The 16,926-nt window shown below is 44.2% G+C and overlaps 1 protein-coding gene across 4 annotated transcripts in view; it reads left to right on the plus strand.

Annotated features, from left to right (window-relative positions):
- The window catches only part of scarb1 (scavenger receptor class B, member 1), a 107,772-nt gene that overhangs the window by 64,496 nt on the left and 26,350 nt on the right, over positions 1-16,926 (plus strand). For all 4 annotated transcript variants that reach the window (XM_072587576.1, XM_072587577.1, XM_072587575.1 and 1 more), the window contains exons 8-11: positions 901-1,019; positions 9,561-9,634; positions 9,905-9,956; positions 10,877-11,032. In XM_072587576.1, the coding sequence (XP_072443677.1) occupies positions 901-1,019; positions 9,561-9,634; positions 9,905-9,956; positions 10,877-11,032 (401 nt within the window). The remainder of the gene's footprint in view (positions 1-900; positions 1,020-9,560; positions 9,635-9,904; positions 9,957-10,876; positions 11,033-16,926) is intronic.

Raw genomic sequence — 16,926 nt, forward strand, 5'->3', positions numbered from 1 at the left:
GGCAGCAGTGCTAACCACTGTGCCACCGTGCCGCCCCAAGAATGAGGGGTGATCTCATTGAAACCAGTTCTTAAGGAGCTTGACAGGGTAAATGCTGAGAGGATGTTTGCCCTCCTGAACGAGTCCAAAACGCGAAAGCATATAAAGGGTGTCTGTTTAAGACTGAGATAAGGAGGGACTTCTTCTCTTGGAGGGTTGAATGTCTTTGGAACTCCTTACCAAAGGGCTGTCGGGTCAGTGTCCTTGTGTGTATTTAAGGTCGTGATCGATAGTTTCTTGATCAATGGGGGGTTCAAGGGTCGTGAGAAAAAGACATGAAAATGGACATAACGTATATCGTGGCTGACGCAACATTCTGTTGAGTGATGGAGCAGGATCAAGGAGCTGAACAGTCTACACCTGACCCTCATTTTTATGGGGTTATGGTTGTCTTAGGTCTCATGTTGCACAGAGCATTAGAGTCTGCAATGCATCATGAACAGTGAGTGAGCAGAAACCGTGCATGTATTAATAGGTTACATATGGCACAAAAAAGAAGAGACAAGAGAGACTGGACAATATCTGGGTTTGTGTTGACAAGTAGTAAGTAATGTTTGTGTCACAGAAATGCCAAGCAATGACCATTTACAACAAGATTGAATATAACCATTGCCGCTTAACATTCAATGCTGTTGCCACCACTGAACCCCCACTAACAACATGCTGGGGTGACCACTGACCACAAACTGAACTGGACTCGCCAGAGGAGGTCACAGGACTGGAACACTGTGGCAAGTAACTCATCTCTTGACTCCTCAAAGCCTGTCCACCATCGACAAGACACAAGTGAGGAGTTTGATGGAGTACTCCTCACTTTAATGCTCTGTGTAATATGGTTTTGTTTTTTTTTCTGTTCTTCAGATTCTCAAGTCTTTATCTCCCAGCCCCATTTCTACAACGCTGACCCTGTGCTATGGAAAGCTGTTGATGGACTAAATCCCAATGAGGAAGATCATGCGCTCTTCATTGAGATCCATCCTGTGAGTATTGTAGTGAATGATGTTTAGTTATACGTTGGGATTAATGATCTGTCTTTCATTTACTTGCCAATTATAAATATCTGCAGTGTCAAGTAACTAATCAGTGATTTTAATTTTCCTTCTGTACCCAGGTTTGTAACTGTACCTTAATCAAGAGTTGAATAATTGGACAGTTCTCTGCAGTAGTTAGTCACATCTTGTCTGTGTTTATGCAATATTTGAGAAATTATAACATAAAGAGAAACAGATGTGGGCCATTCAGCCATTCCGACCTATTCTATCATTCAATAAAATCATTAGCTTTTCTGCAACCTGAGGTACACCACTCTGTGCTGTCCCCATATTTATTTGGTGACGGTTGGATCGGGTGGTGATGGACCGAGAATAAAAGCAGAACAGGAGAACAACGAACTCTGGATATAAGAGTTGAAAATGTTGTAATACTTGACAGATTGATCTGCATTTGCAACAACAATTGAGGCATCTCTTTGAGCATTCTTGGGAACTTCTGTTCCACATAGCCCTTGCCAAACTAGAGAATGTGGCTGAACATTTTGCAGGTAGATAGGATAGTGAAGAAGGCGTTTGGTACGCTTTTGTTTATTGGTCAGAGTACTGAGTACAGGAGTTGGGAGGTTATGCTGTGGCTGTACAGGGCATTGGTTAGGCCACTTTTGGAATATTGCGTGCAATTCTGGTCTCCCTGCTATAGGAATGATGTTGTGAAGCTTGAAAGGATTCAGAAAAGATTTACAAGGATGTTGCCAGGATTTTCCCTGGAGCATCGGAGACTGACTGGTGACCTTCTAGAGGTTTACAAAATTATGAGGGGCATGGATAGGATAAATAGGCATGATGTTTTAGAACATAGAACATTATAGTGCAATACAGGCCCTTCGCCCCTCAATGTTGTGCTGACCTGTGAAACCAATCTGAAGCATGTCTATCCTACACTATTCCATTTTCATCCATATGTTTATCCAATGACCATTTTAAATGCTCTTTAAAGTTGGCAAGTTTGCTACAGTTCCACGTCTCGACTATTGAGTTAAGAAACTACCTCTGATATCTGTCCTGTATCTATCACTCGTCAATTTGAAGCTATGCCCCCTCGTGTTAGCCATCACCATCTGAGGAAAAAGGTTCTCATTGTCCATCCTATCGAACCCTCTGATTATTTTGTGTTTTAATTAAGTCACCTCTCAACCTTCTTCTCTCGAATGAAAACAGCCTAAAGTCCCTCAGCCTTTCCTCATAAGACCTTCCCTCCATCCCAGACTATATCCAAGTAAGTCTCCTCTGAATCCTTTCCAAAGGAATTGGGAATATGGGATGGCGTTTTTACAGGGGGCAGGGTGGGAGGAGGTGTCGTGTCCATCCCATATTCCCAATTCCTTCGTCTCCGCCGCATCTGCTCCCAGGAGGACCAGTTCCAATACCGTACAACCCAGATGGCTTCCTTCTTCAAAGACCACAATTTCCCCCCAGACGTGATCGACGATGCCCTCCACTGCATCTCCTCCACTTCCCACTCCTCCGCCCTTGAGCTCCGCCCCTCCAATCGCCACCAGGACAGAACCCCACTGGTCCTCACCTACCACCCCACAACCTCCATGTATAGCGTATCATCCGCCGTCATTTCCGCCACCTCCAAACGGACCCCACCACCAGGGATCTATTTCCCTCCCCTCACCTATCAGCGTTCCGAAAAGACCACTCCCTCCATGACTCCCTCGTCAGGTCCACACCCCCCACCAACCCAACCTCCACTCCCGGCACCTTCCCCTGCAACTGCAAGAAATGCAAAACTTGCGCCCACACCTCCCCCCTTTCGTCCCTCCCAGGCCCCAAGGGATCCTTCCATATCCACCACAAATTCACCTGCACCTGCACCTCCACACACATCATTTATTGCATCAGCTGCACCTGATGTGGCCTCCTCTATATTGGAGAGAGACAGGCCGCCTACTTGCAGAACGTTTCAGAGAACACCTCTGGGACACTCTGACCAACCAACCCAACCACCCCGTGGCTCAACACTTCAACTCCCCCTACCACTCCACCAAGGACATGCAGGTCCTTGGACTCCTCCATTGCCAGACCATAGCCACACGGCGGTTGGAGGAAGAGCGCCTCATCTTCCGCCTGGGAACCCTCCAACCACAAGGGATGAACTCAGATTTCTCCAGTTTCCTCATTTCCCCTCCCCCCCACCTTGTCTCAGTCAAATCCCTCGAACACAGCACCGCCTTCCTAACCTGCAATCTTCTTCCTGACCGCTCCACCCCCACCCCACTCTGGCCAATCACCCTCACCTTGAGCTCTTTCCACCTATCGCATTCCCAACGCCCCTCCCCCAAGTCCCTCCTCCCTACCTTTTATCTTAGCCTGCTTAGCACACCTTCCTCATTCCTGAAGAAGGGCTCGTGCCCGAAACATCGATTCTCCTGCTCCTTGGATGCTGCCTGACCTGCTGTGCTTTTCCAGCAACACATTTTCAGCTCTGATCTCCAGCATCTGCAGTCCTCACTTTCTCCTTGAAGGTGAATCAATAGCTGTGTCTTTTGGAGTCTGACTGGAGCAAAAAATGCAGCTGATTGCCAATGCAAAGTTTGGATTCCTGGGTCATATCTGTTAGCTTTCTTTTTTTTAAATGCACTGTGTTAAATTTATTAATACCTATGATTTCAACCTTTATTTGGGCTGTGCTATACTTTGTTAGACTTTTGGGTGATTTTTGAGTGATCATGAATGATTTTTTTGTTGTTGGTCTGCCCCTAAGCCCACTTTTCTTAGAGACCCCAATATTTATATTAAGCGACTTTTCTATTAAGTGAGTTTTTTTTCTGGAATACAACCACGGCATTATAGGAGAATTACCTGTATTCGTATTTTTATTCTTTCTTTTGTCAACTTTGGTTTGGAGCTGTGAACTGAAAATGACATTTTGGACTGTGGCCATAGCTTGTACTATTGGAAGGAAGCAATTGTTTGTTTGTGAGGTCAGGCCTGGAAGTTAATTGCAGTTCGGGTTTTGATCAAAAGGTTCTACAGATGCATCATCCCCGAGGGAGAGCAGTGTGTTTAAACAGATAGCAAGTAAGTAACCAAGAACAGTATGGTAAATATTGGCCACTTAGGTCAGTGCCTGGGAATTGGCTCCAGTAAGCTGGGGAGAGACTTTATTCTCAAGGAGGTGGTAGAAGCTGGAATCTTGAGATAGTCGATCTGTCAAAGCGCATAAACTTTGAACTGGGTTCTGGATTGTGTTTTCTCTGGGAAGTTTGGCTATCTATGCGACAGCCTGAAGATTTGAAAGCTGTCCCAACTTCTGTTGGAAGTTCAGAGAATAGAAACATAAATTTATAAGTATCGCTGGTTTTCCTCTGAGGGAATAGAAAAGGAGACTTTAAGTGCATCTTCAGAAAATCAACCTAGAAACCATCATCTATGCCTGTGGTACAACAAGTCTTAAATAATGATGTGCTTTAGTAATCTGGCCAGTTTTGTCAAGTTCTTTATTTTAAATAAGTTTGTTGGTTTGCCCAGCATTTGTGTGAATCAGGCTGAAAACAAAGATTTAATTTTAGACATAGATTAGTTTGTTTCATTATGCTCTGTAGGCACACAGGACACTTGCCTTTGTCAGTCATGGCATAGATTAAAAGAGCAAGTAAGTTATGTTGAAGCTTTCCAGTACATAGATTAGACTACACCTGCTGCACTGTGCAAGGGGTGCAGAGGAAATTCACCAGGATGTTGTCTGGGATGGAGCATTTCAGTAATGAAGAGAGGCTGGATAAGCTTGGGTTGTTTTCTTTAGACTTGGGAAGATTAAGGGGCACCTAATAAAAGGTGTACAAAGAACAAAGAAAATTTACAACCCAGGAACAGGCCCTTTGGCCCTCGAAGCCCGAGCCGATCTAAATCCACTGTCTAAACCTGTCGCCCAGTTCCTAAGCATCTGTATCCCACTGCTCCCCACCTACTCATGTATCTATCCAGATACACCTTTAAATGAATCTACCATGCTGACCTCTACTACCTCTGCTGGCAATGCCTTCTGGGCACCGACCACCCTCTGTAAAGTACTTGCCGTGTGTATCCCAATTAAACATTTCACCTCTCACCTTAAACATGTGACCTCTTGTTATTGAATCCTTCACCCTGGGAAAAAGCTTATCTCTATGTACCCTGTCTATACCCTTCATGATTTTGTAGACCTCAATCAGGTCCCCCCTCAATCTCCTTTTATTTTCTAATGAAAACAAACATAACCTACTCAATCTCTCTTCATAGCTAGCACCTTCCATACCAGGCAACATCCTCGTAAACCTTCACTGCACCCTCTCCAAAGCATCCACATCCTTTTGGTAATGTGGCAACCAGAACTATACACAGTATTTTAAATGCGGCCGAACCAATGTCTTGCACAATTTTAACATGACCTGCCAGCTCTTATACTCAATACCCCGTCCAATGAAGGCAAGCATACCATATACCACTCTATCCACCTGTGCAGCAACCTTCAGGGTACAATGGACCTGAATTCTCAGCTCTCTTTGCCCATCAACTTTTCCCAAGGCTCTTCCATTTACAGTATAGTTCACTCTGGAATTAGACTTCCCAAAATGCATCCCCCCTCACTTGCCTGGATTGAACTCTATCTGCCACTTCTCCACCCAACTCTCCAGTCTGTCTATATTCTTCTGTATTCTTTGACAGTGCCCTATGCTTTCTGTTACTCTACCAATCTTTGTGTCACCTGCAAACTTGCTGATCATACCAATAGTGCCCTCTTCCACATCATTTATGTACATCACAAACAACAGTGGCCCCAACACTGACCCCTGTGGAACACCACTGGTCACCTTTCTCCATTTCGAGAAACTCCCTTCAACTACTACTCCCTGTCTCCAGTTGCTCAACCAGTTCTTTATCCACCTAGCTAGAACACCATGTGACTTCACTTTCTCCATTAGTCTACCATGGGGAACCTTATCAAATGCCTTACTAAAGCCCCATGTATATGACATCTACAGCCCTTCCTTCATTTATCAACTTGGTCACTTTCTCAAAGAAGTCTATTAAATTGGTAAGGCATGATCTCTTCCTGCACAAAACCATGCTGCCTATCACTAGTAAGCCCATTCTTTTCCAAATATAAATAGATTCTATCCCTTAGTACCTTCTCCAGCAACATTCCCACCACTGACGTCTGGCTCACTGGTCTTAGTTACCTGGAATATCCCTACTACTAATCTTGTACAGGGGGACAAAATGAGCAACCTTCCAGTCCTCCAGCACCTCACCTGTGTTTAAGGATACCACAAAGGTATCTGTCAGGGCTCCAGCTATTTCCTCTCTCTCCTCCCTCAGCAACCTGGGATAGATCCCATCTGGTCCTGGGGATTTGTCCACCTTAATATCCTTTAGCCTACCCAACACATCTTCCCTCCTTATGTCATCATGATCCAGAGTTAACAAACTTCTATCTCGAATCTCAGCACTCATCACACTGATGCAAAGTAATCATTTGAGAATCTCCGCCATTTTCTCAGGTTCGAAACACAGCCTTCCTTATCCTTTAGTGGACCAACCCTTTATCTAGTTGCCTTCTTCTTATGTATGAATAAAGGGCCTTTGTGTTCTCCTTAATTCTGCTCGCTAAAGTTATGTCATGACCCCTTTTAGCCCTCCTGATTCCTCGTTTAAGATTGGTCCTACTCTCCCGATATTCTTCCAAGGCATTCTGTTCATAGCTGCCTGGACCTTATGAACGCTTCCCTTTTCCTCTTGGCTAGTTGTACGATTTCTCCTGTCATCCACAGTTCACAAATCTTGTCTTTCCTATCCCTTGTTTTCAAAAGTGCAGGATTAGGCATGTCCCATCTTCAACCTATCTTTGAAAGCCTCCCACATATCAAATGTGGACTTCCCTTCAAACAGCTGCCCCCAATCTACATTTCCCAGCTCCTGCTGAATTTTGATATAATTGGCTTTGGCCCAGTTTAGTACTCTTCCCTGAGGGCCATTCTTACATTTGTCTGAGTATTCTAAAACTTAGGGAATTGGGGTCACTATTCCCAAAGAAATAACCCACTGCAACTTCTATCACCTGGCCTGGCTCATTCCCCAACACCAGGTCCAATATGGCCCCTTTCCTAGTTGGACTACTAACATAGTGCTCTAGAAAACTTCCCTGGATTCTCTTTACAAATTCTGCCCCATACAGACCTCTGACGCTAAATGTATCCCAGCCAATGTTGGGAAAATTAAAATCTCCCATCATCACCACCACCCTATTGCCTCTACATCCTTCCATGATCTGTTTGCTTATTTGTTCTTCTACCTCACGTTCACTGTTGGGTGATCTGTAGTACAGCCCTAGCAATGTAACTGCACCTTTCTTATTTCTCAGCTCTACCCATAATGTCTCACTGCTCAATCCCTCTGTAGTGTCCTCCTTTAGCACAGCCTGACGGTACTTTTTGGCCCACGATGTTGTGTCAAGGATTAATCCTAATGTAAAATAAAATATCTTAACCTATGCACCCCTCAATTCACTACTGTCCATGTGCATGTCCAGCAGTCGCTTATATGTCCCCAGTAACTCTGCTTCCACCACCATTGCTGGCAACACATTCCATGCATTCACAAATGTTTGCGTAAAGAACCTATCCGTAACATCCCCTCTATACCTTCCTCCTTGTATCCTAAAACTATGACCCCTCGTTCCAGTCAGTCCTGACCTGGGGAATAGTCTCTGGCTATTTTCTCCATCCGCGCCTCTCATTATTTTGTACACCTCGATCAAGTCACTTCCTTCTCTCTGGAGAGAAATACCCAAGTTTATTCAACCTCTCTTCATAAGGCAAGCCCTCCAGTCCAGGCAACATCCTGGTAAACCTTCTTTGCACCCTCTCCAAAGCCTCTATCTTTCCTATAGTAGGGCAACAGAACTGGATACACTATTCCAAATGTGGTCTCACCAGGGTCTTGTAGATCTTCAGCAAAACCTTGCTGCTCTTAAATTCGATCCCCCTTTTAATGAAAGCCAGAATACCATATGCTTTCTTAACAACCCCATCCATTTGGGTGGCAACTTTGAGGGATCTATGTACTTGAACACCAAGATCCCTCTGTTCCTCCACACTGCCAAGAATCCTATCTTTAATCCTATATTCAGCATTTGAGTTCGACCTTCCAAAGTGCATCACTTTTCATTTATCCAGGTTGAACTCCATTTGCCATTTCTCAGCCCAACCCTGCATCATGCTGCAGCTTGCGATAGCCCTCAATACTGTCAACTGCACCTCCAATCTGCAAATTTACTAACTCACCCCTCCACCTCCTCATCCAAGTAATTTGTAAAAACTACAAAGAGCAGAGGTGAAAAATGTGTTGCTGGAAAAGCGCAGCAGGTCAGGCAGCATCCAAGGAGCAGGAGAATCGACGTTTCGGGCATAAGCCCTTCTACAGGAAAAGAGCAGAGGCCCTCGAACAGAGCCCTGTGGGACCCCACTCAACACTGACCTCCAGGCAGAATACTTCCCATCTACAACCACTCTCTGCCTTCTGTCAGCCAGCCAATTCTGAATCCAGATAGCCAGATCTCCCTGTATCCCATACTTCCTGACTTTATGAATGAGCCTACTATGGGAAATCTTACCAAGTGCCTTGCTGGAGTCCATATACATCACATCCACTGCTCTACTGTCATCAACCTGTCTCGTCACCTCCTCAAATAACTCAATAAACTTTGTGAGGCATGACCTGCCCCTCACAAAGCCATGCTGACTGCTTTTAATCATGCTATGCTTTTCCAAATAATCATAAATCGTATCCCTCAGAATTCTTTCCAAAACCTTGCTAACCACAGATGTAAGACTCGCTGGTCTGTAACTGCTAGGGATTTCCCTATTACCCTTGAAAAGAGAAACAACGTTTGCCTCCTTCCAATCCTCCGGTACAACTCCCTTGGAGAGTGAGGAAGCAAAGATCTTCGCCAGCGGCTTAGCAACCTCCTTTCTGACATCCTGGAGCAGCCTAGGATAAATCTGGTCTGGCCCTGGGGGCTTATAAATCTTAATGTTTACCAAAGTTTCTAGCACATCTGTTCAAACCTGTATCCCAGCTCCTCAAAGTTCTCATTCACAACAAGGTCCCTTTCCTTAGTGAAAATCAATGCAAAAATCTCATTGGGCTTCCCCTATTTGCTTAGGCTCCACGCACAAGTTCTCTACCCTATCCCTGACCGGCCCTACTTCTCCCTGACCATTCTCAGAGTGCACGTCTATTCTCTGACTCTGACTGTATATGTGGCTTGGCTGAATGACCTATTCCTGTTGTGTATTTTATATGTAATTGGAGTTTGAAGTCACTTTTTAGTTTGAAGATCATTCGAGCAGCAGATACCAGGATTCCTGTTTTCAACATTTGGATGAGCCTTGTGTTCCTGCTAATTAAAACTGTACACTTTTTGAGTAACAGCTGTAACACATTTATCAGTTTATAGTATGATCTTTGTCTTTCTTTCAGTTAACTGGAATCCCTTTGAATGTCTCCATCAAATTGCAACTAAATCTGTTTGTGAAGGCAGTGCAAGGAATATCGTGAGTACCTGTGTAAAACATGACCATCAATGCTTCCTCACTCTGGCAGACAACCCAGCAAGCCTCCACTTAAATAGCAGATACTGTTCACCGCCTCAACTAGGATCGGGGTAAAATCCACACAGTCTGGGTCACCATTCAGTTGCTAGGGCTGAGCTTTCAGATTCAAAGCCTTTTTCAAGCTCCTGCTCAGGATGGTGTCGTGCATTGCTAGAGAGGCAGACAGTTGTGTGTATTCTTAATTACACTTTTTGTATCTTCTATTTCAAGGGAAACTGGAAACATCAAGCCTGTGCTGTTGCCATTGCTTTGGTTTGATGAGGTGAGGTCATAAACCTGTACTTTTACAATGGAATGTCTTATCTGATGATTATAAAGATGGGAAAGGGGTTGGAATCTACACAAGCTCCCCACATTGAATCTGGTTAAACTTCATTTCACTGGGTTGAATCTTGCTGAGGTGGGCAAGGGCTTTGGAGTCTCACGTGGGCTTTTGTTGCTGTGGGTCACTTGACAGTTTTTCAGTTTTTGAAGAAATAGCAGAAATAGAAACAAATAGATGGTTTTAGTTGAAGCCATTTGCAAAGATTATTCCCTTGAAAATCTCTAAAAATTCTGAAATGGTTTGTGTTTTGGTGTAAAAACAGACAGCTGGCTCCATGTCCTGCGTGTAGATACTATACCTCATCTCCTTCAGTGGGAGGCCATTCAGCCCATCGTGCCTGCAGCAGCTCTTGAAATGAGCATCATTGGCAATTGGTAATCTCCTGCTTTTCCCCATATCTTTCCTTGACACTGTTTTTATCCAAACCATCATCTAATGCCCTCTTGAGTACCTCAATTGGACCTGCCTCTGCCTTTTTCTAAGCAGTGCATTCCTTACCTCAACTCATTGTGTGAAAACTGTTTTTCTCACTTCACCCTTTGTTCCATTTAAACATCACTTTAAATCACTGCCTTTTTGTTTTTGGAGTGGGAGCAGCTTCTCCTTATCTACTCTGACCAGTCCTATTGTGATTTTTGAAATGCTGTATCAAATCTCCTCTCAGCTGCCTACACTCCGGGGAGAACAGTCCCAACTTCTTCAATCTATTCTCATCCTTGGAACCTCTTTTGTAAATTATGCTACGTTCTCTCCAGTGCATTCATCTCGATCTTGTAACATGGTGCCCAACTCTCAACACAATACTCCACTCTTTGAAGTAATGCAAATTTAATCTCTTTTGTCATTTTGTTTTTTAGACAGGATACATCGATGGTGCGCCTCTGCAAACTTTCTATTATTTCCTGGTGTTGGTGCCGACTATTTTGGAATACTTGCAGTACGTCCTGATTGCTGTTGGCTGCCTTTTGGTGTTAGTTGCTATAGTTCTTGAAATTGCTTGTTGGAAAAAGCAGGTAAGATCCGAAAATTATTGATGAAAGTATAAATGAGAGGCACATAAACACCAAATGAAACACCTTGTTTGTAGTGTTCTGGGTTAAAGATAAATTGAAAACATGCCAGGAATATGAAAATAATCAAAGTATGCTTTTGTCTCTCACTAAATGAATTAAAATAACTATACACATTATATTTAATTTCAACCCATTTTAAATAAATTAACAGAAATGCTGGAAATTCTGTTCATGTATCTTGTAGAGAGAATCTAATTTAACCATTCAGCTCAATTACCTTTCAGCAGAACTAGGAATAATTCCAGATTTAACAGATTGTAAACAAATAAAAGTACAAAGAAGAGGCAGCAGGAAGGACCAGATTGAAGGGTCAGGCAAAGGAAGCAGGATTAAAAGGGATGTTGGTGCAACGCGAGGCAGATGGTTCTAGACGAGGTTGCTAAAACAGAGAATTACATCATCATCTGGTGCCTAAAATAATGGGAGCAGTGTTACCTCTGTGAACTTGTAGAATTCTGTGTTCAGCTGGAAAAATGCAAAGTCCGAGTCAAAGGTTGGTGTGTGTTTGTGGAGCTTTTGGTTACTCTGGAGGCAGAAGTCAGAGTGGGAGGAAAAATTGAACTGACAGCTTGGAAGCTGGAAACACAGATGGAATGGCAATGCTGTACAAATTAGCCACCCAATTTGTGTATTCCTGTTTCTGAGGAGATGGCAAGATGCCAGGCAATGGTGATGTAGATTCATTAATTGGTTGCAGCACAGGAGGAAGCCATTCAGCCTACTGTGTTCGTGTCAGCTCTGAGCAAAACAATTCAGTTTGTACCCCCACCCATCCCCCACAAATATCAGCTTGCAAATCCTGCAAATATTTTCTCCACTCTTAAGGAACATCCAGATCCTAGTCTTTTTAATGTGAAACAGCTTTTCCTTCTGCTTTTGTTGTTCTGTTTTCTTGCTCTCGATCTTTCCACCAATGGGAACAGTTTTTCCCTCTTTACTCCTCCCTCATGATTTAGTAAACCTCGATCTAATCTCACCTCCGTCTTCTCTCCTCCAAGGAGAACTGTCCCAATTTCTCTAATCACTGCAGTTCCTTATTCCTGCAGCCATTCTCTGAATATTTTCTGCACTTGCTTCCAGTGCTTCACACCTTTCCTGAATTGTCTGTCCTGGAAAAGGATGTGATGTTCCAACTGAGGCCACACTAATGTTTTACGAAGATTCATTATAACTTTCTTGCCTTAGTCTCTCTTTTAGGCAGCCCCATTTTGCAATGGGATCTGGATTTGACTAGGCAATATCTGAAGCTGGTCTGTTACTTGATGGTCCAGGACAGCAGTCAACCTCTCTCTTGCTAGTTCCCCAGATCATGGCTTACCTCCTGCAAGTCAAAGTTGTTCTTCCTGCTTTTTGCCACTCATCTCCAGAATCCTCACTCTTAGCGAGGGTACTGGGTGGGGAAATATGAGAGGCAAAAATGGGGATCTGCAGTGACCAGAAGGGTGAGGGAGTAGCAGAGACCATAAACTGTAGTGTTCACAGTGACTGAGTTGCTCTGGGAGTAGAATGTGTGGTGAGCAGGAGTGAAGTGGAAATGTAGCATCGTTCCTTTTAACATGTTTGTTTGGGTGGGCAGCACTTACTGTGGAGTCAAGAACACGGGGTCACAGCTTCCGAATGAAGACTGAGATGAAGATGCAGTATTTCAGTAAAGGTTGTGAATCTTTTGAACTACCCTGTCCCAGAGGGTTGGGAATGTTGGGTCATTGCATACATTCATGGGTGAGATAGACAAAATTGGTTTTGAATGTTTTGTTTATTCACTCTGTGGGAGTCATTGGTTGGAACAGCCTTTCTTGTCCTTTCCTAATTGCTGGTGCCTCGACTAAGCATCAGGTAGAGAAGGGAGTGGATATTTGTGGATGTGGTGTCAATCCAGCATCAGCTGCTTTGACCTGGATGGTGTCAAGCTGCTTGTGTTGTTGGAGCTGCCCCTTTCCAGGCAAGTGGGGATTATCCCATCACACTCCTGACTTGTGTCTTGTAGATGGTAGACAGGCTTTGGAGAGCCAGGGGATGAGTTACCCAAGTATGACTAACCTCTGACCTTTTTTTATTTTGTTTTATTAATTCATGGGATTTGGGTGTCAAATGCTGGTCCAGACAGTATCGCCCATCCCTGATGCAGTTAAGAGTTGACCACATTGTTATAGAGTCATAGAGATGTACAGCACAGAAACAGCCCTTTCAGTCCAACCCGTCCATGCCGACCAGATATCCCAATCCAATCTAGTCCCACTGCCAGCACCCGGCCCATATCCCTCCAAACTCTTCCTATTCATATATACATCCAGATGCCTTTTTAAATGCTGCAATTGTACCAGCCTCCACCACTTCCTCTGGCAGCTCATAGAACATAGAACATCACAGCGCAGTACAGGCCCTTTGGCCCTCGATGTTGCGCCGACCTGTCATACCAATCTGAAGCCCATCTAACCTACACTATTCCATGTGCGTCCATATGCTTGTCCAATGACGACTTAAATGCACTTAAAGTCAGCGAATGTACTACCGTTGCAGGCAAAGCATTCCATACCCTTACTACTCTGAGGTGGAAATTGAAGTTTAATGCGGACAAGTGAGATAATTCACTTTGGTCGGAGTAACCGGAATGCAAAGTACTGGGCTAATGGAAAGATTCTTGGTAGTGTAGATGAGCAGAGAGATCTTGGTGTCCAGGTACACAGATCCTTGTCAACCCAGGTTGACAGGGTTGTTAAGGCGGCATACAATGTTAGCTTTTATTAATAGAGGGATCGAGTTCCGGAACTATGAGGTTATGCTGCAGCTATTCAAAACTCTGGTGCAGCCGCACTTGGAATATTTTGTACAGTTCTGGTCACCGTATTATAAGAAGGATGTGGAAGCTTTGGAAAGGGTGCAGAGGAGATTTACTAGGATGTCGCCTGGTGTGGAGGGCAGGTCTTCCGAGGAAAGGCTGAGGGACTTGAGGCTATTTTCATTAGAGAGAAGGAGGTTGAGAGGTGACTAATAGAGACATACAAGATAATCAGAGGGTTAGATAGGATGGACAAGGAGAGCCTTTTTCCAAGTGTGGTGACGGTGAGCACGAGGGGGCATAGCTTCAAATTGAGGGCTGATAGATATAGGACAGATGTCAGAGGTAGTTTCTTTACTCAGAGAGTAGTAAGGGTATGGAATGCTTTGCCTGCAACGGTAGGAGATCTGCCAACTTTAAGTACATTTAAGTAGTCCATTGGACAAGTATATGGACGTACATGGAATAGTGTAGGTTAGATGGGCTTCAGATTGTTATGACATGTCCTATATCTATCACCCCTCAATTTAAAGCTATGCCCCCTCGTGCTCGCCGTCACCACACTTGGAAAAAGGCTCTCCCTGTCCACCCTATCTAACCCTCTGATTATCTTATATGTCTCTATTAAGTCACCTCTCAACCTCTTTTTCTCTCTAACAAAAACAGTCTCAAGTCCCTCAGCCTTTCCTCGTAAGACCTTCCCTCCATACCAGGCAACATCCTAGTAAATCTCCTCTGCACCCTTTCCAAAGTTTCCACATCCTCTTTATAATGCGATGACCAGAACTGTACGCAATACTCCTAGTGCGGCCGCACCAGAGTTTTGTACAGCTGCAGCATAACCTCATGGTTCCGGAATTCGATCCCTCTATTAATAAAAGCTAAAACACTGTATGCCGCCTTAACAACCCTGTCAACCTGGGTGGCAACTTTCAAGGATCTGTGTATCTGGACACCAAGATCTCTGTGCTCAACTACACTACCAAGAACCTTACCATTAGCCCAGTACTTTGCATTCCAACTACTCCGACCAAAGTGAATCACCTCACACTTGTCTGCATTAAACTCCATTTGCCACCTCTCAGCCCAGCTCTGCAGCTTATCTATGTCTTTCTGTAACCTACAACATCCTTTGTCACTATCCACAACTCCACTGATCTTAGTGTCATCTGCAAATTTACTAACCCACCTTTCTATGCCCTCATCCAGGTCATTTATAAAAATGATGAACAGCAGTGGACCCAACACAGACCCTTGCGGTACACCACTGGTAACTGGGCTCCAGGATGAACATTTCCCATCAACCACCACCCTCTGTCTTCTTTCAGCAAGTCAATTACTGATCCAAACTGCTATATCTCCCACAATCTCATTCTTCTGCATTTTGTACAATAGCCTACTGTGGGGAACCTTATCGAACGCCTTGCTAAAATCCATATGCACCACATCAACTGGTTTACTCTCATCTACCTGTTTGGTCACCTTCTCAAAGAACTCTATAAGGTTTGTGAGGCACGACCTACCTTTCATAAAACCGTGCTGACTATCCCTAATCAAATTATTCTTTTCTAGATGATTATAAATCCTACCTCTTATAACCCTTTCCAACACTTTACCAACAACTGAAGTAAGGCTCACTGGTCTATAATTACCAGGGTTGTCTCTACTCCCCTTCTTGAACAGGGGAACCACATTTGCTATCCTCCAGTCTTCTGGCACTATTCCTGTAGACAATGACGATTTAAAGATCAATGTCAAAGGCTCGGCAATCTCCTCCCTGGCTTCCCAAAGGATCCTAGGATAAATCCCATCCGGCCCAGGGGACTTATCTATTTTCACACTCTGCAGGATTTCTAATACCTCTTCCTTGTGAACCTCAATCCCACCTAGTCTCGTAGCCTGTATCTCAGTATTCTCCTTGAAAACATTGTCGTTTTCTAGATGAATGCTGTTGAAAAATATTCATTAAGTGCTTCCCCAGTCTCCTCTGTCTCCACACACAACTTCCCACTAGTATCCTTGATTGGCCCTAATCTTACTCTTGTCATTCTTTTATTCCTTAAATACCTATAGAAAGCCTTAGGGTTTACCCTGATCCTATTCACCAACAACTTCTCATGTCTCCTCCTGGCTCTTCTGAGTTCTCTCTTTAGGTCTTTCCTGGCTACCTTGTAACCCTCAAGCGCCCGAACTGAGCCTTCACATCTCATCCTAACATAAGCCGCCTTCTCCCTCTTGACCAGAGATTTCACTTCCTTCGTAAACCACAGCTCCCGTGCTCTACAGCTTCCTCCCTGTCTGACAGGTACATACTTATCTAGAACACACAGGAGGTTTTCCTTGAATAAGCTCCACATTTCTAATGTGCCCATCCCCTGCATTTTCCTTCCCCATCCTATGCTTCCTAAATCTTGCCTATTCGCATCGTAATTGCCTTTTGCCCAGCTGTAACTCTTGCCCAGTGGTATACACCTATCCCTTTCTATCACTAAAGTAAACATAACAGAATTGTGATCGCTATCACCAAAGTGCTCACCTACTTCCAAGTCTAACACCTGGCCGGGCTCATTACCCAGTACCAAATCTAATGTGGCTTCGCCCCTTGTTGTCCTGTCTACATACTGTGTCAGGAAGCCCTCCTGCACACACTGGACAAAAACTGACCCATCTATAGTACTCGTACTATAGTGTTCCCAGTCAATATTTGGAATGTTGAAGTCCCCCATGACAACTACCTTGTCTCTCTCACTCCTATCTAGAATCATTTTTGCTATCCTTACCTCTACGTCTCTGGAACTATTCTGAGGCCTATAGAAAACTCCCAACAAGGTGACCTCTCCTTTCCTGTTTCTAACCTCAGCTCATACTACCTCAGTTGACGAGTCCCCAAACATCCTTTCTGCAACTGTAATACTGTCCTTGACCAACAATGCCACACCTCCCCCTCTTTTACCATTTTCTCTGCTCTGACTGAAACATCTAAATCCTGGAACCTGCAACAACCATTCCTGTCCCTGTTCTATCCATGTCTCCGAAATGGCCACAACATCGAAGT

The sequence above is a fragment of the Chiloscyllium punctatum genome, chromosome 17, assembly GCF_047496795.1.
Source record: "Chiloscyllium punctatum isolate Juve2018m chromosome 17, sChiPun1.3, whole genome shotgun sequence".
Lineage (NCBI taxonomy): Eukaryota > Metazoa > Chordata > Chondrichthyes > Orectolobiformes > Hemiscylliidae > Chiloscyllium > Chiloscyllium punctatum.